Source organism: Lycium barbarum, chromosome 12 (assembly GCF_019175385.1).
Source record: "Lycium barbarum isolate Lr01 chromosome 12, ASM1917538v2, whole genome shotgun sequence".
Lineage (NCBI taxonomy): Eukaryota > Viridiplantae > Streptophyta > Magnoliopsida > Solanales > Solanaceae > Lycium > Lycium barbarum.
The window spans coordinates 49,795,665-49,820,011 of record NC_083348.1 but is presented as its reverse complement, the minus strand read 5'-3'; the positions used below and the strand labels follow the sequence as shown (position 1 = coordinate 49,820,011).

Below are 24,347 nucleotides of genomic sequence, written 5' to 3'. Positions count from 1 at the left end.
TTAATGCATATGAGGCCTCCTAAACTTGTCTCCTTTTTTCATTTTGACACTTCAACTAAGTGTTGTTCCTATTAAATCTCTAAACTCGTCCTCAAGTGTGTCTATCGAACCCCCTAAATCTGATTTTTATTAGAAGCAGAAATTAAATTGGGAAATGAAGGTGGAGTAATATTTTAGACATGTGATAAGCTATTCTTTAGGCCATAGATGTGTCAGTTTCTGCTGGTTCTGCTCTTCCACTGCCAGCTTAATTAAGAGCTACTCTTTTTTCCCCTCTTAATTGCGAATTGGGCTCCTCTCCATTTTCCCCAAGTTCTACCTCAGATTAGGGACACATGGCATGTGTTAGAATTAATGGCTAGGATTTAATTGACTAAAACAAATCCCTAACCATGATTTACATAATTAATAACTTATTCATAAATATATTAAAATATTCTCTCTCTTCCTATTTTACATTTCCCAACTAAAAGATTAACTCAAAAATGAATTGGAAGATAGAGTGTAAGTTATCAATTCAAAAACTAATATTGAAAAAGGGATTTTTCAACCCTGCTATGTGGATAAAGAAAAACGAAAGAGATATCACCAATTGAATAATGGTGATATCGTGTAGATAAAGAAAAACGAAAGAGATATCACCTATTGAATAATGGTGACATCCGATATAATTAGTAATATATTCTGTGAATTAGTAATGGAATATATTCTGTGAATTTGTAATATCACAGAATTAGTATATCAACAATTGAATAATGAGTCTAATTCTGCGTAGGAAAAAAGAAGTGGGAAACGTAAAATAGGAAGAGGGAGAATATTTTAATATATTTATGGATAAGTTATTAATTATGTAAACCATGATTAGGAATTTGTTTTAGTCAATTAAATCCTAGCCATTAATTCTAACACATGTCATGTGTCCCTAATCTAAGATAGAACTTGGAGAAAATGGAGAGAAGGAAAATGGAGAGGAGCCCAATCCCTCAATTGCTGCTAATCGTAGCTAAAAGATGGCATAATTAAATTAGAATATATATTATAATGTTGCTACATTGAAGATGGAATACTATGTAAGGCTATGCAACATGTGGTGATAGTGCAAGTTCGAATCAGGGCGAACTCATTTAACGCTTATTGTTTTCCTAAAAATAGGCTCAAAAAATAATTAAAAGTGATATTCGGGTTCAATCCGGGGTGACATGTAAGGGAAGCAGTTGTTAGAGTGCACAATTAAATATATACTAATTTCTCAATGTATATACACATATATACATAATTTTTTCCGAAGCTAACGAGTGCATGTGCACTCCACCCTTTCATGTGGGTCCGCCTCTGACTATAATAGACCTGTTAAATCTAAAATCAAAACGTGCTATTATTATTATTATTATTATTATTATTATTATTATTATTTTCTGAAGTATAATGGGATAATGAATAATACTTTAGACATCAAAAGAAAAGAAAGATGATGCTATCAAAAATATCCCAAAATAAGATATTTTAATTAATTATTAAATAAAATATTTCAAATTAGTTATTCTATTAATTAGGCTCAATTTTTAATTAAATATTAAATTGCCGATCAAATCGGCTGTGTTCCATACATTTACTTTTACGAAGACATTAGCATTGAGTTTATGTTTCATTTGTTTATATAACGGAGATAATGAATAATACTTTTGACATCAAAACAAAAGAAAGATGATGCTATCAAAAGTTGGGGTGGGCATTCGGTTCTTCGGTTCGGTTTTATCAAATTTCGATTCGGCTATTTCGGTTTTGATTTTTTGAAGGTGGACACCGAACACTGAACCAAACTAGTTCGGTTCGGTTCTTTCGGTTTCGGTTTTTTGAAGTTCGATTTGGTTCGGTTTCGGTTTTTTTAATTCGATTTTTTTGATATTATATTAGAAGCGATTTCATTTACACTAATTCATATTCTTAAAGCAATAAAACATAAAACTGATAAACTGAAATCAAAATCAAACAAACAGGATACACAAGAACAGAAAATCATAACTGATAAATTGAAATCAAAATCAAACAAACAGGATACACAAAAACATAAAACCATAACCATGATATAGGATTACTAGGTGTTATATACATACAGTAAGAATAACTAAGAAAACACATAAAGGACATACATTAATGCTAAAGACATATCCTAGTCACCTTCCTTTGCTAAGGATATTTGATTTTGTCAACTGAAGTGGAAAATTAGGGATACAAAAGAAAAAGAGGGTTTATTACAATTGAGTTCTTTTTTTGGCTTAAACTTAATGGGCCTGGACTATTTTAATTTTTTTGGGTAATGTATTAAATTTCGGTGGGCGTTCGGTTCTTCGGTTCGATTTTATCAAACTTCAGTTCGGCTATTTCGGTTTCGATTTTTTGAAGGTAGACACCGAACACCGAACCAAACTAGTTCGGTTCGGTTCTTTCGGTTTCGGTTTTTTGAAGTTCGGTTCGGTTCGGTCCGATTTTTCGGTTTTCGGTATTTATGCCCAGCCCTAATCAAAAGTATCCCAAATTAATATATTTTAATTAATTATTAAATAAAATATTTCAAATTAGTTATTCTATTAATTAGGCTCAATTTTTAATTAAATATTAAATTTCCAATCAAATCGGCTGTGTTCCATACATTTACTTTTACGAAGACATTTGCATTGAGTTTATGTTTCACTTGTTTAATTACTGTGCCACATTCAGAAACTATACTGTTTGGTTTGGGTTAAACGTTTGTACGCAAAGCGTTGTTGGAACAGTTTTTTTATTTTAAAATTGTTGTTCTTCTTCTTACAAATTAAATATTGCATCTAATGTAAATTTATTTTCTGCTCTACTAATAGGACTTTGATTACTCAATAATAAAATTGTTAATAATTTTTTTTTTACTATTAGAATTATTTTAATATACCAACTAAAATAATAATAGCTACTACCAGCAAAAAATCTTAAAGTTTTTATAATTATTTTAAATTATTAACTATATCAAACAAAAATGTTAATCGTAATAGAAGGTACGTAATGTAATCTATTATTATTATTATTATTATTATTTAATTTTATTTTGTCAACAAACCATCTCAAGTGTAGTCAAAATGACAACTAAAGTAGTTAATCACCAATGTTTGTACGTCATAAAATCAAAATAGGCAAAAAATTACAGGTATCTAAATAAAATTTTAATTATTCATCTTTGTAGGTTCCGACAACATGCAATCATCCTGACGTCGACTGACATGTTACTATAAGATGATTTGCGTTGATCATTCACACAAATTCATATTTTATTATTTCATGTATAAATACTTGTTCAAATAATTTGAATAATATTAGCTGCACTTTATAAAATTCATATACTACATGATTCGGCGTATACGTGCAATGCACGTACCGAAAAACTAATATTACAAAAAACCAGTGGCACAATCATTCCTTCAAAATATATCCTACTAAACGGAATGAAATTCTCATTAATGTCCTCATATATTAACTAACGCAATGAAAGTTGAAAAGTCAAGAATTACTTAGAATTTATAAACCAAGAAAATTCCTCAGTTAAACACAAAAGATTTATTTTGTGTCTCTACAATTAATATTAATTGTGTGAATTTTATTTTTGTTTCACAAACGGAAAAGGGCCAAATATACCCCTCGTTATACTTTATGTTCAAATATACGTCCTTATACTTTGGGTTCAAATATATCTCTTCTCCGTTAAAGTTATCCAAGGTGGACAACTAATCTTACCTGGCATTGACATTTGATGACGTGGACGCCACGTGGTATGCCACCTCATCACCCCCAACCCATAAACTCTTCCTCTCTATTTGTTTCTTTCACCACTAAAATTTTCTTCCCCTCCACCATCTTTGTCACCATTACCGCCATGTATTCCGATTAGAAAAAAAAAAAAAACAAATCTCAATCTGAATTCTGAAAATTTTATCTAAACCCAAATCTGTAGCAATACGGTTTTATTTTATTTTTTAAATCACCAGGGTGTAAATTAGTCAAACAGTAAAATCTAAAATCTAACTGTTCTTTGAATCTTCCCTTTATGCTTGGGAGGAAAAAAGAAAAAGTGGTACCACATCAATAAGTTGTAAAAATTATATTTTTTGGCAAAAATTTTTCAAGTCCTCTTCTCTCTTCAAATTCCTCTGAATTTTCCAATTTCCATTTCCCTTTTTAGCTTTTTCCTATTTGCTTGACAAATTGATTCCTAAGTTTCTCTGTGGATTTTTCCACTCACTCACTCTTCCTTCCTTTCTTCATTCCTCTCTGCCATCCACTATCGAACTATTTCTCTTCGCCATTGACGACGGTCGGCGTTTGTCGGTGCTCTAATTCATGCCTTGTTATTATCCGGTGAGTTTTCCGATTTGCAGTACAGAGTGGATAAGCATGGCTACAAATTGCTTATCCTTAGGTAACGGTGGTAAAGATGGGAAAGAAATTTTAGTGGTGGAAAAAGGAAATAGTAAAATGGGTTAGGGCTGATGAGGTGGCATATTACGTGACGTCTACGTCATCAAATGTCAGTGCCACGTAAGATTAGTTGTCCATCTTGGACAACTTTAACGGAGAAGGGGTATATTTGAACTCAAAGTATAACGGCAGGGTATATTTGGACCTAAAGTATAACGAGGGGTATATTTGGCCCTTTTCTGATAGTATAGGGTATAGTTGGCCCTTTTCCGTTTCACAAATTGGTGGACCCATATATTACATTTTTGGGTTCACAAACTTTGAGTCCCACCAATTTGTGAGAAAAAAATAACATCACACAATTAGTATTAGTTATGTGAGATACAAAATAAAAAATAAGAAATCACAATTAACTTATCATGGTTAAAAAAAATTCTCAAAAAATTCTATTGGTCTTCTAATTCACTTTTATTTTCTTCTAATTCACTTTTATTTTCTTATATATAAAATCAATCAACCAACAATATTTCAATTCCACATTGGCTGAAACCAATTCTTTGTATAGGTCCCTTTTTATTCAGATCCATTATTAAATGCATTATTAAACTATTAGATTATTTGTGACCAAAAGAAACACATCACGGTACTAATTCTGGTGTTCTTCTAACTCACTTAAAATATTTTATATTAAAATTCTTTTTTTTGCGCGGATTGCCCTTCATTTGGGGTGGTCTTTAATTTTTGTCCTTCAAATTGGTGGTCTTTAAGCTTTGCCCCTCACCTAACACCCTGAGGTTGTGGGTTCGACCCCTAACTCAGTAAAAAAAAAATCACAAGGCAGAATTTTGCAAATCTGTCATGCAAATTCTGCCTGAAGGGCGGAATTTAAAGACCACCATTTTGAGGGGTAAAAATTAAAGACCACCTCAGCTAGGGCAATCCTGCAAATTGTCACAAATGAACTTGTCGCAATTCGTGTTGTTATGGCCTTTAACTCACTTGTCCTCTTTATAACATACAATATATAGTTAATCAATGAACTATCTACAATTCCAAATTAGTTCAAATCAATTCGCTTTATGCATTTGTCATATGTATGTCTATTTTTTAGGATTCATTATAATTAAGCTATTCGTACTAGCTATAATTTATAAATCTATCCAAAGTCTCTACAATTTTTTTAATTGTTCCTTTTATCTCATTTTATGTGGTACTCATTTCTTTTTTGGCTGAATATCACTTTTCTATATTTAAAAATAATTAGTTATAAACTTCTTATTTTACTCTTAATAAGATGATCTACAATCACATAAATACTTATGACTTATTTCAGAACAAAAATTTTTAAAAAGTCTTTTTTTAGAACTTCTACTCTCAGATAAAATTGAAAATTCTAAGTTTATAAGTTCTAAATTTTAAAACCAGACAACTTATTAAATTTAGGGAAAAGGGTCAAATATACCCCTCTACTTTAGTTTAATAATTAAATATACCCTCTGTTAGTCAAAGTAGATAAATATACTCTTTCCGTTAGTCAAAGTAGATAAATATACTCCTTCCCTTAAGAACACAAATATACCCCTCAATTGACAGAATCCCCAATTCCACCATTAATTATCTGATTTAACTTTAAAAAAAAACATGCCCGGCCCTCCCCGACCCGCAAATTAAATTCTTTCCACCCAAATATACCCACCACCACTACAACCGACCCAACACAACCACCAGCACCACAACCAGTAAATTCTTCATAACCATGTCCTCGGACATCACTGAACAAAACAAAAAAGATCATTCGATCTCAGTAAATACATTAAATCCTTAATGCAATATTGAATATCATATGCAAAATACCAGAGAAAACATGATTGTCATCAGTCAAACATGATTATTATAATATTTCACACTTTATAAAATACTTAGATATCCAACAAAGAGCTTTGGCTTGGAGAAAACTGAGATAAATTTCTTCAAGTATCACTGTATCACATATCCAGGTAGCTAGCAACATTAAAATCAATAAAATTGAAAGCTTTATGCTCAAAAAGGCTAGAAAATGCTTACCACAAGCCTCCTTTCTAAACAACCGTCCTCCATTTAAAATTAAAAACTAAAAATCAACAATCTCTTGAAGTTGTAAGCACAAAACAATTAGGGTTGTGGTTAAGAATGGTTATGAAGAATTTATTGGTTGTGGTGGTGGGTGGTGGTAGTTATGTTGGGTCGGTTGTAGTGGTGGTGGGTATATTTGGGTGGAAAGAATTTAATTTGTGGGTTGGCATGGGTCAGGCATGAGTTTTTTTAAGTTAAATCGGGTAATTAATGGTGAAATTGGGGATTCTGTCGACTGAGGCGTATATTTGTGTACTTTCTTAACGGAAGAGGTATATTTATCTACTTTGACTAACAGAGGGTATATTTAACTATTAAACTAAAGTAAAAGAGTATATTTGACCCTTTTCCTTAAATTTAGGATGAATTAATTATATATATTATTTTTGGTAGGGCGCGAATTCGAATATAGTCGGGCTCCAATACAGATATCTGCTACCGTGAGAAACCCAAAAAAAAAAAAGCAATACAGGATTGGGACGGAGAGGGTAGCTGCTGAAGAGAGGAGTCCGGAACCAAAATGACCCAAAAAAAAATATTTTGAACCAAAATACCCCAACAAAAAACCTGCGCTAAAGCACTTAACCGTGACGGAGCCATTAAGTGCTTTAGCGCCTTATTTTACGGCGCTAAACTAAAGTTTCTCTCACCTATAGCACAGTAAAATACTGCGCTATAGGAGTCCACCATAAAACCCGATCGGCTCCACCACTGGTCCCTCCAGTGGCATTAAAAATTTTCAAAAACGCCATTGGAGACGATTTCTACGTGGTCCCCACATAAAAATACGTCGTTTTCTATTAATTTTTGTCGGAAAAGTTTAGATTCTTGGTATATTCAAGTCAAGGAGCAAGATTCTAAGCTGGAATTGTGGAAAAAAGCAGCGTACAACTCGATTAACACAACTCTACAAAAATCTTCGATTAAGGTTTTCTACTATGAACTTTTGTTATTAATTTGTTATATACATTATATTGTACGCATGTTTTACATTTAATGGTCGTTAATTTCCAAAAAAAAATGTCAAATTTCCTTTTTTTTTTTTTTTTGCTTTGATCGGCTGGGCAGTGGCTATTGCCACTATTCGTTTTTTTTCATTAATGGTTAAATGCGTATGAATTGTTAGTTCGTTAAATGTTTATGCATTGTTAAGTTGTTATATGTTTATGAGTTGTTAATTTGTTAATTGTTTATGAATTGTTAGTTATTTGTGAATTGTTAATGAATTATTATTTTGTTAATTGATTATTTGTTAAATATTGATTATGAATTAATTAGTTGTTAAATATTGATTATGAATTGAAAGAAGTTGATTGTTAATGAATTATTATTTTGTTAACACTTTGTTTGGATGATTGTTATGTATTGTTTCATAATGTATCGTATTGTGTTGTACTGTATAGGACCAAATCAGTCGTTACATAAAATAGGGTCTTTCCTCGTTACGTAATGATGGATTTAACGATACGATACAATAAAATAAAATAAAATAAAAGTAATAATCAAAGCAAACATTGTAGTTAAACTAACAATACAATATAATACAATAGGTAACAACCATCCAAACAAGTTGTAAATGATTATGAATTGTTAAATCTATATTATTTTAAAAGCATGAATATATATGTTAAATAAAAAAAGAATAGTTAAAGTTCTTCTTTTAATATTTATGTTCACGGAAATAAAAATTATTATGAATTTCATAAATACATACGTTAACGATAAAATGTATAGGACCAAATCAGTCGTTACATAAAATAGGACCTTTCCTCGTTACGTAACGATGGATTTAACGATACGATACAATAAAATAAAAGTAACAATCAAAGCAAACATTGTAGTTAAGCTAACAATACAATATAATACAATAGGTAACAACCATCCAAACAAGTTGTAAATGATTATGGATTGTTAAATCTATATTATTTTAAAAGCATGAATATATATGTTAAATAAAAAAAGATTATCTAAAAAATAATAGTTAAAGTTCTTCTTTTAATATTTATGTTCACGGAAATAAAAATTATTATGAATTTCATAAATACATACATTAACGATAAAATGTATAGGACCAAAAAAAATGTGGTTGACAAATGTACTCTTTTAGTCTAATTTTATCATATTTGTGTTGGCTATTTGGTCAACTAAAAATACATCACATATTCAAAATAGAGTTCTAAACAAATATTACTAGAAAAGACTATCAAATAAAGATTTATACATTCAAAATAAATATTGTATTCAAGATAATAAGTAGATATTTTTTTCCAAGTTAAAATTATTAATTAGTTAATATAATTTCACTTTCATTTCAAGAGTAATGACTAATTTAGTTTGTACAGACTAGACTCTTTCATGGATCCGAATGATCCACTAGGGCCCGATGATCACCCGGGGCCTGATGATCACCCGGGGCCCGCTGTTCACCCAGGGCCCGATGATAAATCAGTATTGTCTTTGCAAGGCAGTCATAGGTCAGAGTTATTATGGGCTGGTACTATAGGGATATCGACTAGGCTCCGTCCCCGTAGGCTGCAGAGAGCGTGGACACTTTTACGCGAGCGCCCCCCACACCCTCGCGTCTTAGAAATATTGTTTCGGGGCGGCATCTATCGCTGTGTGTCCGTTGGTCGGGTACAACATGATTGGGCGCTCATTACGGCCATGGTTGAGCGGTGGAGGCCGGAGACACATACCTTCCATCTTCGCACCGGTGAGGCCACGAGTACACTTCAAGATGTGGAGGTCCTCTTTGGATTGCGGGTAGATGGAGAGCCATTATACACTCGGTACGAGCCTCCTCATGGTAGTACATGGGTGACGGGATTGACTAGGATTACCCACTTCGTGCCTGGTGGCGAGGGCCAGATGTTAGGACAGAGTCGGGTTCAGATTAGTGCACTTTGCACTTATTTGGAGGATGTGCCTCCTGTTGAGGATGGCACCTAGCAGGACGTTATTGATCGTCATGCCCATTTGTACCTGCTTATTATATTCGGGGGCATCTTGTTCCCGAACTCATCGGGTGCCTTTGTCAGTTTACGATATTTGGTTTTCTTGGAGCATCTGGATCGCTTGGGAGACTACAGCTGGGGCAGTGCTGTTTTGGCGTATCTTTACAGATGCCTATGCCGAGCGTCTATTGGTGTTGCCAGCGATGTGTGTGGATTTTTTGCTCTTCTCCGGGTAATATTTTAAGTGTGTGTTCCTTTAAAGTAAACAAACCTCTTGAAACGACGACTAAAAAATCGTATTTTCTAATATCGCTTACAGTTATGGGCGTGGGAGAGGATGCTGCCTTTTCAGCCTATACCTAGGCACCACTTCGAGATTGACATGCCTTATGCGAGGAGGTGGACAGCGGGTTTTGATCGGGATGTGGATACGCACCATAATATTCTTCCATTCCGGGACCAGCTTGATCACATGACGGACGATGCGGTAAAACTATTTAACTTTACATTATTAATTTAATTAAACGTCTTTTCCACTTGGTGATTACTGATTTGTATTTATATGTTATGCAGTTATTTATATGGACGTCGTACGCTGCTATATTAGATGGTTTGCCGGCCTTTTGCAGGTCAGGGGGTTTGGAGGTCGCGGTGTCTCCACCGTTGGGAGAACAGGTTGGGCATTTTAGCATTGGTCGTCCATTTGACTCCCATTGAGGATTACATGCGCTGGTATCATCAAATCACACGTCGATTGATCAGCAAAGCAGCTTTGTGTCCCGCAAGGGATGTAGGATACTCAGCACTCGCGGGGCAGTACGAGGCATTGGTAAGTTTATCGTATTTAGATTTATTTAATTGCATTAATTGTTACGTTTTAAAAAATAACTTTTTGTTTACTGTTGAACACAAATGCAGCTCGTGGTCGTACATCGATTACGCATGTTGGGGTTAGAGCATATGCCTTACCCCGGGCTTGCGGGGCTTGCGTCGGAGATGGTATGGATATCCGAGGATGGAATCCGGTAGGCATGAGAGATTAGGCACATACGGGAGCCTGTTCCGAAGGCTGAGTATCAGCCAGCGCCAGGAGGAGGACCGGGTGCTCCCAAAGGAGGAGGCCGTACTGCCAGAGGACGCGGTGTTGCTACTAGAGGACCTGGTGGTGGAGGACACCATCTGGTAGATGAGGCAGCTGAGGCCGATCCCATTCCAGAGGACGTTCCCGTTCTAGTCCATCCGCATCCATTCCAGGCCGGTGGTAGCTCACCTGGGGACTCACCTACATTTACGCCGGTGCTCCTACTTGTTCATACTTGGGTCTTTATCACAGCCGAGCCAGAATGCATACATGGAGGAGCGTGATAACATCGATTGGGCGGCGTTACGCGCTTCATTAGCTGATGAGCGGCCTCTGAGGAATTTAGAGGGAGTCAGGATTCTTGACTTCGATGAGTTTTTTATCCCGGTTAGTATTTAAAATACTTATTTGTTCATTTAAATTACTTATTTTAAATATATATATGTTACTCATTATTTAGTAATATTTTATATTTTAGGATTTGGCGCCAGCGGGTCCACCAGAGCCACCCACTCAGGCGTTTTCTCATGGGCCTGCCGAGCCAGCGGTGTCTTCCCATGTGACTGTCGAGCCACAGGTAAGCTTTTTATTAAAATTAGTTTTATTCAATATAAGGTCAATATTTAATATACATATTTGATTATTTAAAGTACTTATTTTAAATATGTATGTTACTTATTATTTCGTTTTTTTTCATATTTTAGGATTCGGCGCCAGTGGGTCCATAGGAGCGACCATTCAGGAGCATTCTCATCAGCCTGCCGAGGCAGAGGTGTCTTCTCATGAGACTACCAAGGCGCAGGTAAGTTTTTTACTTAAAATCAATTTTATTCAATATAAGGTAAATATTTATTTAATTTTTATAACATTTATTTGGACTTCGAACATCATCGCGTCCAGGAGACTACCTCATATTCACCACCAGACCCATCTCAGGAGCCTACTCAAGCGCCCGTTGATACACAGGTTGATTATTCAACAAACGTTAATGTATTCAATATAAATAAGAAATGATACTAATTATTATATACTTTTCAGTTTCATCCTTCGGCGCCTGCGGTGGCCACTCCCGATGGGGAAGAGGTCGAGTTTCCAGACCCAGGTCAGCATGAGGTTCTGCCCATGCTAGCGGGACCAGATCCCAAGAAGAAGCACATTCTAGTCAAAGGCGCACGGGCCAGGGGAAGAGGAGATGATCATGACTTGGAGCGCCCGGTTATTAAGAGAAAAAAGGGCGATGGAGACGATGGCGAGGGCGGTGGGGATGGTATGAGCCTTAGGCCTAAGGATAGTCTCAGGCATACCACATGTGGGACCGATCCACGATAGTGTATATACATTAGTGTTGTACAATTTATCGTAAATATTATATATTTTTTGCATATTTATAAATATTATCTTAGTCCGGCCCTTCTCCGGACCCCGCGCATAGCGGGAGCTTAGTGCACCGGGCTGCCCTTTTTTTTTTTTAGTCTTTATTATTGTTTATAGTTTCACATCCTAAATTGATAATAAAAAAAAAGTGACACATTCGAAATAAAGTTAACCATTAATTTAAAAATAATACGAAACCCTAAAAAATAAATAACGTAAAGCTAATGACTACAAGTCTTCAAACAAAAAAGGACTTCGAGCACTTTTCAACCACTAAAACGACAATCCAAACTTTTGTGTATCCTTGATGTATTGATCCTACCTTATTAATTGTACAAATATCAGTAGGGTTCTATATAAAATATTGAAGTCCGGAGTCTCAAAGCATAATTGATATACGACTAAACTACGTAAAAAAGAGTGAAAATGTAATAAGAGGCTGTTTTTGGAAAATGGTGGACTCTTATAGCGCAGTAAAATACTACACTATAGGTGAGAGAAACTTTGGTTTAGCGCAGCAAAATACTGTGCTAAAGTACTTAACGGCTCCGTCACAGTTAAGTGCTAAAATTTTACTGTGCTAAAGATATTTATGTAACCTTTTTTTTTATTGGGATATTTTGATTCAAATTTTTTTTTTTTTTTGGTTATTTTGGTTCCGGACTCCTGAAGAGTGTATTGAGAAGGGTGATACACAATACGGGTGTTTACACGAATACCAAAGAACTTTGAGGATGAGAGTGTAAAATAATAAAAAGCCATCTCATTTTGGGTTGTCAATGTCCCCTTCTCAACATTAGACGTGAAGGAGAAAGAAAGTACTAGATAGATTTACACAAGAAGAAGAAATTAAAGTTGATTTAATTTTCCATTTTTCATCACATTGTTTTGAGATCTTCATTATTTTGAGATCTTCATTATTATCAATATAGCTCTACACTTTTTTACCTCGGTAAAATTCTCTTCATATATTCCTTATCGTTAATTGCCTTCTTTTAGCTGGGAAATTTTGTGCCAATTACACGTAAAAGAATTAGGGTGAAAAGAGAAAAAACAGGTGAATCTTCTTAACTTTGTTTGTTCAATTGGTGAGAAAAGTTAAATTCAAATAAGTTATTATGTTAAGCATGAGATTTGGGGGTAAATGTGTGTCTATTTTAGTTTACTTGCTTTCCTAATCGCCCATCAGTAGTTGTTATATCAATTCTTTTTTTGCTCGTTTAGATGTTTAACGTGGACGTAATCTCTGATTGTGTGTGTATGTGTATGTTGATAATGATTTCACATAGGGTTCTGCTAGACGTGCCAAAATTAGCCCATCAAAACATGACCCGCCGCCCAATCCGTCCAAGTTTGGGCGGATTATTGACTTGCGCATTTATTAGCTCAACCCATTTCAGCCTATCAAAAGTTGGGCTGATATGTAGCCCAAATAGACTCATGAGAAATCTTGTCATATGAAAAATAGAGCCATAATTAAGAAAAATAATAATTTCATAAGGTACTAAAATATTATGAAAGAACAAATAAAGCAATTAAAACTTAGTAAGAATTGGGCGGGTTCGGTTATGACCCGCATTTTAGCCCATTTCAGCCAAGTAACTTTTGGGCGGGGTCAATTTATTATTTTACCTGCCCAAATTCAGCCCAACCTACCCATTTGACACCTCTAGTTTCCGCCATGTATGTTGCGCCAAGTAGTTGGGATTAAGGTTCAATCCTATTGGCATACTTACCTTAGGTCCTGTATTTTCTAGTAGTATTTTTAGTTTATTTAGGGATCCGTATGTCAGGTGCAAGAATAAGTATGAGCTTTAGAGACCACTAGTTTCCAAGAGATCATAATTTGTCTAGACAAAATGTTACATTTTCAAAAAACAAAAAAAAAAAAATTTGTCTAGACAAATTATTGAATAGTGGAATGTAACACGGCCAAATATAACAGAAAGGGTACATATGATTCAGGTCGTGGATCCCATCTATTGGGGGGTTGAGGCTAAGTAGTCGTGGTTGTTGGTTTGACATGGGGTTCCCATGATAAAGTCACTTAGTGAGGAGAGATTGATCCTGAAGTGTCTACATAGAGGTAGCAAAGCTACAGTTTGACAAAAAACACTAGGTGATTTCTTCCTATTTGTTCTAGTCTTGGTGGACAGAGTTTCCTGGTATCTGTTGTTGGTGGGAGGTGCCAGGTATCCTGTGGAATTAGTCGAGGTGCGCACAATATGGCCCGGATACCACAGTTATAACAAAAATGTAGTTTGAGTTATCCTGGTTGGAATTTTTTGGCTGATTAATAGTTTCCAAATCAGTGTTATCAAAGGCGCGCTTAAGTCCTAAAGCGAGGCACAAAACATGTTGAGCTCTTCGTCTCACTTCATGGGCGCTTTAGTGTCGTCATCAACAACGCTATAAGACATACTTTTCCTTGCAATAAACCTAATCCTGAAGAGGCAACACTAAACAATTGATTTTTCACTTTATTGTAACATGTTTTCAATTTTCTTTGTCCATATATTTGTTATTTTTCATTTTAATTATTAGTCTTGGACTACGCATATATATTTGTATTTTTTTCCCTCTATTTGTGTCTTTCTTCATAAAAGCCCACGTTTATTTGTGCTTTGCGCTTGAAGCCCCAATGTACCTTACAACTTTTTTGCGCTTTTTGCGTTTGATCACACTGTTCCAAATGCATTCCGAGAAGAGTTAATGTTGCTGAAAGCCTTATCGTCCTGCTACGTGTGGTGTTCACTTCTTCAATGACAACTCCTTTGACAAGCTCTTCAATCGAGGCAGGGCTTTGATTTATATCCTTGAACTTGGATGCCTAGAGCTACTTGTTTGTAGTGATCTAGAGATGCAAATATGTACTACACTTGTCTGACACGTAATGTGCTCTTTCAAACATGCAGCAAGTTTTTGCTTTGCTTACTGGTAAAGCCAGAGGAGATTCACTTTCAATCTAATTCTCTAAATGAATCCACACTATTTGCTGCTAAGTTGAACAAAAGCTTGTAATAGGATTCCTTAGAGATCGATCCGGAATTTGTACCTGTCCACCAACATGTCTTGACTACTTTGCTAACATGACTCTAATGAAATACTGTAGCTATAACTTCATAACAATATTCATTCCAAAGCTATTGGAATTTCTTCTGAATCACAGGCCTCAAGTCAGGTCTATACTTCTTTATTCTACACAAAACATCATAACTAAAGAAAAGCATAGCTTCCTGTTACAAAGTTAGGAAATGTTTTTTTCCTTCCATTTGAAGAAGGTGGGATATTATGTATTTCACTATTCTTCTTTCCCTTGTTATTGATCTTTTATTTTGAACCCTTTTCCTTAAAATGATAGCGTATTTATTAGTAAATGCTTGGTACATATCACTGCAACCAGATAGTTCAGACTTTGATTTGTGGCGAACATAATATTCTGATGAATTTTTGGATTAACACATGTTATACACATTTAATCCTCTTTCCCTGAACAATGAAGAAAAAAGAAAGAATTGCCCAAAGAAGATGGCAGTCTGTTTTGAGTGCTTTTGCAAATTTAAGGCGAGCATTCATTCTGTCTATCTATTTTGAGTGCTTCTGCATAGTTGAGGTGAGCATACAATCTTCTTCGATCCTCTGTTGGTGATAAACATGCTCTTTCACCTTCTCTTCTTCCCCCTTTCATTCACTCTTAGTATCTTGAAATAAAATGTTCATGGTCCATTTGTTCCATATCCTGATATCCTCTTTAATCACGTGATGCAGAGGCACACGAGCTTTTCCTAGTAGTGTGTAACTTTTATTCCATATATTTCCTATTCTCGTCTTAGTATTAGGTTGGAAAATTGACTTCTATTGATTGGTTTTTAGCATAGAAGTTCTCAGATTTTCCGGTTAGACTTTGCCTCGTGATATAATGGGATTTGTTTCTGGATAGATTTACTATAGTAAAGTTAGCTTCTTTGTCCATCTGACTGATTATTTGTTTACTTTTTTTTTTTTTCTGGTGCTTTAGAATAAGCTACTTGTAAATTCTCTAGCATTGATTTAAATTGGTAATTTTGTCTTCTTATTTATGGATACAATTGTTTCCTTTCTTTTTTTCATACACGTTACCTTTATCTCATTCTTTAGCTGGGATCTTCTGTGCTTTGCTATGGCAAATTCCAAGGGGGCATCTAGCATGAGAAATATGATGTACAATGGAAAGAGCTCTTTACTGCCTCCTAAAAGTCCGTTTCCTAGCATATCTCCTTCGTATGTAGATTATGTCCCTAGTTCTACTGTCACCCAAAAGGACATTTCAAAATATAGAGATGGTTCACACCATCAGCGTACTTCTTCTGAAAGCTGTCTTATGGAGGAGCAACCATCTTGGTTAGATGATCTTCTTAACGAGCCGGAAACTCCTGTGCGCAGAGGTGGCCATCGACGTTCATCTAGTGACTCCTTTACATATTTTGATGCTGCTAACATTGCAAACTTAGATTACATAGCTCAAGATGATAACAAATTCAGAAATTTAACTCATGCCCCTTCCTGGGGATCCCAAGACTTTGACTATTACAAAAATGCTCGGCATGGCACATTTCATGTTGATCAGAACTCCACAAACCGACAAAAAAGTAGTGCACGGGATGCATCTCCAAATGCAATACCACATACCCGTGGCCTCTCCCCTTTTAGAGAAAATGTCAAGACTCACAGCTTGGGACCGTCATGTCCTCCACAAGAAGGAGAGAGGCCTAAATCTGCAGGAAGTGACAAGCAGGATTTAGTTGAATCTGTCCCTCCTGATCAAAAAGGATCTGGTGAAAAAAAGGATTCTTCTCACAGCAAGAGTTCTGCATCAGAAACTGACACAAAACGTGCAAAGCAGTAAGTGTAACTAGCTCAGCAACCCCAAATGAAATAGTTGTGAAGTGAACAAGTATATTTTCAGTATGTTGAAATTTGCAAGTGATTATAGTTTCTGTTGCAGTAATAATTTAGGTAATTCTTTGTTTCTGTTTATAGTATAGTTCTTTGTTTCTGTTTCCATGGTTTGTCTGTCATTCTGTTTTGTATTTGTTGCATGCCCATACTATCATTTTACTGGATATTTCGGTGTGTTGGAGGCTCATAACCATAAATAGGATTCTAACTTCATTAATAAGTAATTTGAACATGTTGTTTTCTTCTGAATCTCTTAGTGAGTGCAGTGATAATAAGTCTTGTGATTCTGAGTTTTTACCTAAAACTTTGAAGATATTATACACTGAACATGATACCGGCCTACAGCCAAAGTAGTAGGGTAGTCTATGCTCTTTAAATTTTTCAAGGGATTCCTATGTTGTTCAAATCTTATAACTCCATAGATGTTGACTAAAATAGGTGGATTTAACATTTAACAACAAATCTGTTCATGTTTATGCTACAAAAATGACACACACACACACACACACACACACATATATATATATGTATGTATGTATGTGTGTGTGTGTGTGTGTGTCATGAACATTTCTTCTTCCCTCCACCTCAACTTACTTGACTGTGTTCTTTTTCTGCCCTCCTGAAGTTCCTGGACCCTTCTCCTAAAAGTAAAATTTCCCATCTTCAACAATTCAATTTAATGCAAAGACATTATTTTATTTTCTTGGCAAAAGGTACTTGTATTAAATCTGCAGCACTAGGGAAAAGGAAGTTCTGGAATATGTACAAGTGAGCAAAAAACCAAAAGAAAATCATCCCTTTCTAATCTTGTAGATATTATAACAGGTTGAGTATTGATTCCGCGTCATTGACAAGTTCATCTTAACACCAAAGTAAACAGAAGTATACAATTAAACTTGATCTTTTGGATTGAATTAGCTTTGCCTTCAAAGCATCTAGTATTCCTTTCCTTACATGCGTTCCACAGAAATACTAGAAGTATACAATTAAACTTGATCTTTTGGATTGAATTAGCTTTACCTTCAAAGCATCTAGTATTCCTTTCCTTACATGCGTTCCACAGAAATACTAGCTGGAAAGGTATTCCACCAAAATGACTTCTTTTTCCTGTTGCCCCTGTTCCAGCACTGAAGTAATCAACAGAAGTTCTCGGCATCACCCATTTAAGGCGTTTGATATTCCGATAGATTTGTCATAGTTTAGCAGTTACATTACAATGTAAAAAAAAAAAAAAAAGATGAAGTTGATTTACACTTTCAGCTTCCTTTCCACATAAATGTTACCTTCTGCACCAAATGATACCCCTTATTTGGAGATTGTCTTGTGTGAAACATGCGTCCTTTTCCACCAACCAAGAGAAACGAGCCACTTTGGAGGGGGCTTTTGTTTTCCAAAGCTGTGCAATGCAAAGAGAGTGATTAATTTCGCTTTGCCCATTACTTGAACGTATCAACTTACACAAGACATTTTCTTAAACTTCACACCAATCAAATGGCCTTCTATCATCTAATTTGATTTTTGGGGGGGGGGGGGGGGGGGGGGGGGGGAGCATCTTGATATTTAGGTGTGGAAGAATATAATTGGCCTACAATTTATCCTCCTTTATTATGGAATTTGCCAACTGATTTACTTATCTGCCATTTGTGTTACTTAGTTGCACATTGTCCAGATATTATTTAACGTATAATGAAGTTTATTAAAGAGAAGGTGCCATGTAATGCAGACAGTTTGCTCAACGGTCACGAGTTCGGAAGCTTCAATACATATCTGAGCTTGAAAGAAATGTACAAGTTCTGCAGGCATGTGAAGCTTTAAGTAATATACTCAGATAAATGGATGTATGATGGATGCTGTATATTGTTCAAAATGTTGATCTGATCATTTCTTTTATTCCAGGCTGAGGGTTGTGAAGTGTCCGCTGAGCTTGAATTCCTTAACCAGCAGAATCTTATCCTCAGCATGGAGAATAAAGCCCTAAAGCAGCGCTTAGAAAATTTAACTCAAGAACAGCTGATAAAGTATTGTAAGTTTCTTCATTATCTGTTAATACTTTATTGTTGTACTTGCTATTTCCAGTGCTTGAATTGGTGTTGTAAAGTTGAATATGCACCACATTGATAATGAGTACAAACCTAAATAATTCAAAATTAGGGTTGACTGGGATTCAGATGAGCTGGGAAAGTGGGTTTGGTTTTCCCAAAACTGGAAGCACATTGGAGGAATGGGGATACCTCGTGGTAATTCCAGAAAGCGTCATTTTCTTGTGAAAAATGATGTCCCGGAAATCTCCAACTTGTATAAATTTATGAATTTGTCTAGCTTCTTTAGAGCTGTATATGCAGTAGCATGCTTTATTCTTACTGCCGATCACTTTTGAAAGCATAAACATCTATTTATTGTGAAGGCTGTTTTAACTTTTAACTCTGGAAAATAATGTTGGAATTAATAACTAATAGTTGGAATTAATAACTAATAAAAATAGAAGTGTTATTGTAGTTGATTCAACCCAAACCATTGTGCTTCCTGGGAGAAGATCAAAGTTGTTATCTACTTTTCCAAGTGATAACAGAACTAGGTCAAAGTTTCTTAAGGAGCAAAACCAAAAAAATCCACTGCAAAAATATCATTGGGTTTTAGATGCCGTTCTGGCATAAGAGGGGGTCCCTCTTTTGTGCTTCAAGCCTCCAACATCAAAACGTTTACCTTTTGAAAGAAGAAAGCAACAAAAAGAAAAGTGGCTACCATGCTTTTATCACTATTGAATAATGGGGTTATAATCTTATAGATTACTGTTTGATCTCCGCTTCAAGGACATTGCACAATCTAACTTAACAAAGAAAGTCGAGTAATTATACTTAAAACTTTTCTAGAGCCAAATTTTTTCCTTGATCAAGTCTGAGGAACTTTCATAGTTTAGATATGTACTTCAAATAGGAAAAACTTTTCTGTTTTTGGGATAGTGGTGATTGAAAAGCTAATAATGTTGATATAGTAAGTTTATTTTATTAGCTTCTCGGGAAATTAAACCCTGTGAATGTTCTGCGCAGTGGAGCATGAAGTACTGGAAAAAGAAAGAGGAAGACTACGAGCATTGTATCAGCAACAGCAACTGCCACAGCCGCAGCAGAAACAGCAATCATCTTCTAGCCATCGGCGCACCACTAGTAGGGATCTCGATCAACAATTTGCAGACCTCTCTTTGAAACACAAAGAGGGCTCAGGCCAACTTCACATGTGATGACTGTGACTGTAGCTAGGACTTTAATCGCATCTTCTTAACTCACCCTCAGCTGATTTTTCCTGGCAAATTATGAAGACGATTTTTATTGTGCATGATCAGAAAGAACTCTTGCTGTCCTTGTGCTCTCTCGACGGCTTTGCCTCTGGCGGTGATTCTAATATCCGTCATGGTATGTATCCTCAGCTTTATTTGTTAAGCATAGTGGTCTTTTTATATGCGCCTGGTGGTCAATGCTAGGGAATAGCATTTGTGGCAGTTGACTCACCTGAGGTGATTAATTTCGGCATGTATTTTCCTTTGTATGTTAAAGTTCATCAGTTTCCCATCAGCTTTCTCTGTCGTAAAATTTCCCAGCTATTTGTTCCATCATTTTTACCTTCTTGGGTACATTTTCATGAACATTGACTTGTAAGCATGATACTGAAGCTCCATCAGCTTATTATTTCCTTTCTTCTTTAGGCTATGAAAGCATTCTGTTTTCGCACTCGTTAATGGTACGCGGCAAAACAAAACCTATTCCATACTAAAGAAATTCAAGTTTGAAGTAATTCTTCTCTAAATGACATACTATTGGTTATCTCATTGCTCCAGAGCTATGCATTTATTACCAGCAAAAAAACTGAGATAATTATATCGTTGAACTCATATTAGATCTTTTGGATCCGGTAGGTTATATCAACAAAAGAAAGGTAGAAATTTTGGTTTTTTAATCGTTGAGGAAAAGGGTAAAAAATGCCCCTCTACTATGGGAAAAAGGTTAAAAATATCCTCCATTACAAATTTGGGTCAAAAATACCCTTCCCGTCATTATACATTTCAAATATACTTCTGTCTTAACGGAAATTTTCAAATTCTCCAAAATAATCTAATTTCATTTTTAAACCCGTTTTATTTAAATTGGATTCAACTACATAAAAAATTCATATGCCATTTTTGAGTCCTACATTTGGAGCCACTAGGCACAAGAGCAGGTAACCATATGGGTTTTTATATAATCGGGTCGAGACGTAAGGTCGTGAACCCTCGATTCCATTATGGGCATTCATGAACATTCTTCCTCACCTTGAAGGGATTAGTATGTAAGGTGAGTGTATAAAATGGACGACATCATTTACTTTATAGGAACGTCCTATCATATCTCTTGACTCATATAGCTATTCATAATCTTAAGCTCTTGGCTTTCCGGAATATAGGAGAATCATGGAAAGGAAGAAGAATCATATCATGGGATTCATGCCATAGAAAGAAAGGACTAGCCTCACATACCTTTGTCGTTTAGCTAAGCTATCGTTCACTTGCTCTCCTTTAATTTCACGTCGCTACCTTCACGAAAGAATTCGTATTGACGTTAGTTAATCGACTACGGGAATGCGTCACTATTTCTAGAGAAAATTGGGCAGCACTTCCTTTATTTATTCTAATTTTCTCATAGTCTATATCAACTCCCAAACATTTACAACAACACTTCACAATATCGTATCAACAATCGTCATTCATATACTTTGAGCAAAATCCACCATTTTTCTATTTTCTCCACATTAGTTATAGTTCGTTATCGCGTTTTCTCATATATAATGCTTATTTCCTGGTCTAAACATCATTTACAACATATTCATAATCATGGCACATCAACGTTTATGGTTCTATTCAACTACTATTCAATTATGACACTATTCTCCCATTTAAGACCAATTTTCCATGTCTTTCTACAATTCAAGCATCTTAGATTTTCAATACCTTAAACAACATGCTAAAGTCATAAAACTTACCTTAGATGGTGGTGGAACAAGCCTAGAGTGGAGTTCTTCCTCCTTCCTCAAAACCCTATTTTTCCTTCCTTGGAATTTCTTGGTTTGGATGAACTTCACTTGAGTTTCACACACTTTGTTTCATGGATTTGGTGTTGTTGATCTTGATCTCCCTTTGATTCTCTTAAATTTTGTGGATGAAATGTTTGGATAAGTTCTAGAGGGTTCTTGAAGGTTGTAGATGAAATATGAATGAAAATGAATGAGAAAGTCACTTATAATAATCACAAAATCTGATTTTTAATGAACAGTCGTCGGGGTGTACAGTGGTCGTAAACCACAGTTTACGGACCGTATACTAGTTTACGGGCCGTATAACGTGGTCGTATTTAAGCATATCAAAAACAGAAAGGTTTGCTGAAGGTCATGATGGTTTACGACCACAGTTTACGGGTCGTATTTCAGTTTACGGTCCGTAAACTGGGTCGTATTTTACCATTTAAACTTTGGACAGAAAGTTGAAATTTTTGGAACGTTGGAGGACGATGGCAGTATACGGTCCGTAAATCACTTTACAGGCCGTATTCTGTTTTACGACCACTGGCTGAATTGAAATTCTACAACTTTCTTATTTCCAAAAATTCATGAATCGTCATTCCCTACTTAGTAAAACGTCGCACACTCATGCCCTTCGTTGGTCTATTCATTGTACATGTACGGGGACTTTTCCAAGGTGTAACAATAATTTTTCAGTCAAGATCCTTTCAAAATTAGTTAATCAAAGACTTAGTTGCCTCATGCACAAGCTGGTCTCACCTAATCACACAGGCTTCATCAAAGGCAGATCAATCACAGACACCTGTAACCATTCAATGTGGATGGTTATAGTAAAGGAAATCCAGGTTCAGCTGGAAGAGGAGGCATCATAAGAGATCACAGAGGTATAATGAGTCATGCCTTTGCTGAATTTTATGGGCAATGCAGCAACAATATGACCGAGGCATTGGCCATTTGGAAAGGGATTAACATATGTAAGGATAATGGTTTTCGGAATGTTATGGTGGAATCTGATTCTCTTATGGTCATCAACATGATCAAAGAAAAGCTAAAACCACCCTGGCAACTAACTGAGATTATTGTTAAGATTCAGAGATTAACTAGACATGGTGATTTTGAGTTCAAACATATATACAGAGAGGGAAATTCTACAGCGGACCTATTTGCTAACTTGGGAGAAGACTCAAAAACTTCTACTATCTTCACTGAAGCTTCCCTCCTTCCTGCTAAGGTTATAGCTTTAATGAAGCTAGAACTTGATGGGCTCCCAAATTTCAGATTTAGAAGCAAAAGAAATAAATTCATATCGAATGGTAGCTGACTTGTTTGAATTTTTGTGGCACCTCTTGATGTACTTAGTATCCTTTTACCGTTGGTTTCAATCAAACAGTAGAGGCAATACTAATCAGCACTTTCAGCTTAATATTATTATACAAATGGGAAATAGGATGGATTTATCCAACCTCCACTATGTAAATGAGGCTAAGGTCTATGTCATCCTCCGTGTAATTATGATTTTTGGTAAATATACAGGTTGGAGTCATGCCTAACTCCTCCATCATAAGGATGGAACTCTTGGAAAAAAAAAGTCTACCTCTCAATATTCTCGACGAATTCCTAAAAGAAAAAGAAATTGGATTGCTGAACAAAATTAGTGTATTAGGGGTGATTGACAAGAATGGTCTTGTATATTTGACCAATCATTTCCAAGATTATTGGGTGTAATTTCAGAAAAGGACAACTGACTACTTGAACCTTGAATTTGGCCTATATAACACCATGTCAGGAGCAGCAATATTTTGAGGATTGCAGATTCTCTGTGGCACTCACTTTCACAAACTTCCTGATCAATAGCCATTTCGAAAAGGTTTGAATATATAGATGGACACTTAAACTTGCTATATTTTTTATTTTATTTAGACACCTGAACTAAGGATTGTATCTATTGAACACTTGAGGTAAGTTAAACATATACCTATTGGATATTGGATTTTGTAATGGAAAAACATGCGTAATACACTCTCCTTTCAAAAAAGTGGGAGCTCTAATCTTATTACTACTATCTATTATTTTCTAACCTTTTGCATCTATCTCATTCAACTTTTTGTTTTTAATTTTTTTTTAGAAAAAGATAACAGTGTTGGACAACAAATTTGAGAATCAACGACAGAGGTAAATCTAAGAGGCATGTGAATGTGTTACATTTAACTTTAGAGTATTGTAATCTTTATTTATAAAATTACCTTTAAGTTTTCTATTTCCTTCAACTTTTAAGAATTTTAAGATAGTTAAGATGTTTCAATAATTAATTCGGGGAAGGGGGTGGATTTAGGGAATGTTTTCTATTTCCTTCACAAATAAGGAATGTTTATATATATTCCTTCAACAAGTTATAATAT

The 24,347-nt window shown here is 35.3% G+C and overlaps 2 protein-coding genes across 4 annotated transcripts; both read left to right on the top strand.

Annotated features, from left to right (window-relative positions):
* Positions 1–12,732: 12,732 nt before the first annotated feature.
* Positions 12,733–20,629, top strand: LOC132623976 (uncharacterized protein At4g06598-like). Of its 3 annotated transcripts, none has more exons than XM_060338791.1 (5): positions 12,733–12,916; positions 16,102–16,845; positions 18,626–18,701; positions 18,799–18,925; positions 19,950–20,629. In XM_060338791.1, the coding sequence occupies exons 2-5, from the start codon at positions 16,124–16,126 to the stop codon at positions 20,138–20,140; spliced, it is 1,116 nt and encodes a 371-aa protein (XP_060194774.1). In that variant the 5' UTR covers positions 12,733–12,916; positions 16,102–16,123; the 3' UTR covers positions 20,141–20,629. The 3 variants fall into 3 exon arrangements, with proteins under 3 accessions (XP_060194774.1, XP_060194773.1, XP_060194772.1); XM_060338790.1 differs by having other exon boundaries at positions 12,733–13,021; XM_060338789.1 differs by having other exon boundaries at positions 12,733–16,845.
* Positions 20,630–22,837: 2,208 nt separating this feature from the next.
* LOC132624254 (uncharacterized) lies at positions 22,838–23,269 on the top strand. The gene has a single exon (XM_060339059.1). It carries the CDS (start codon positions 22,838–22,840, stop codon positions 23,267–23,269), a length of 432 nt encoding a protein of 143 aa, XP_060195042.1.
* The last annotated feature ends 1,078 nt before the right edge of the window (positions 23,270–24,347 follow it).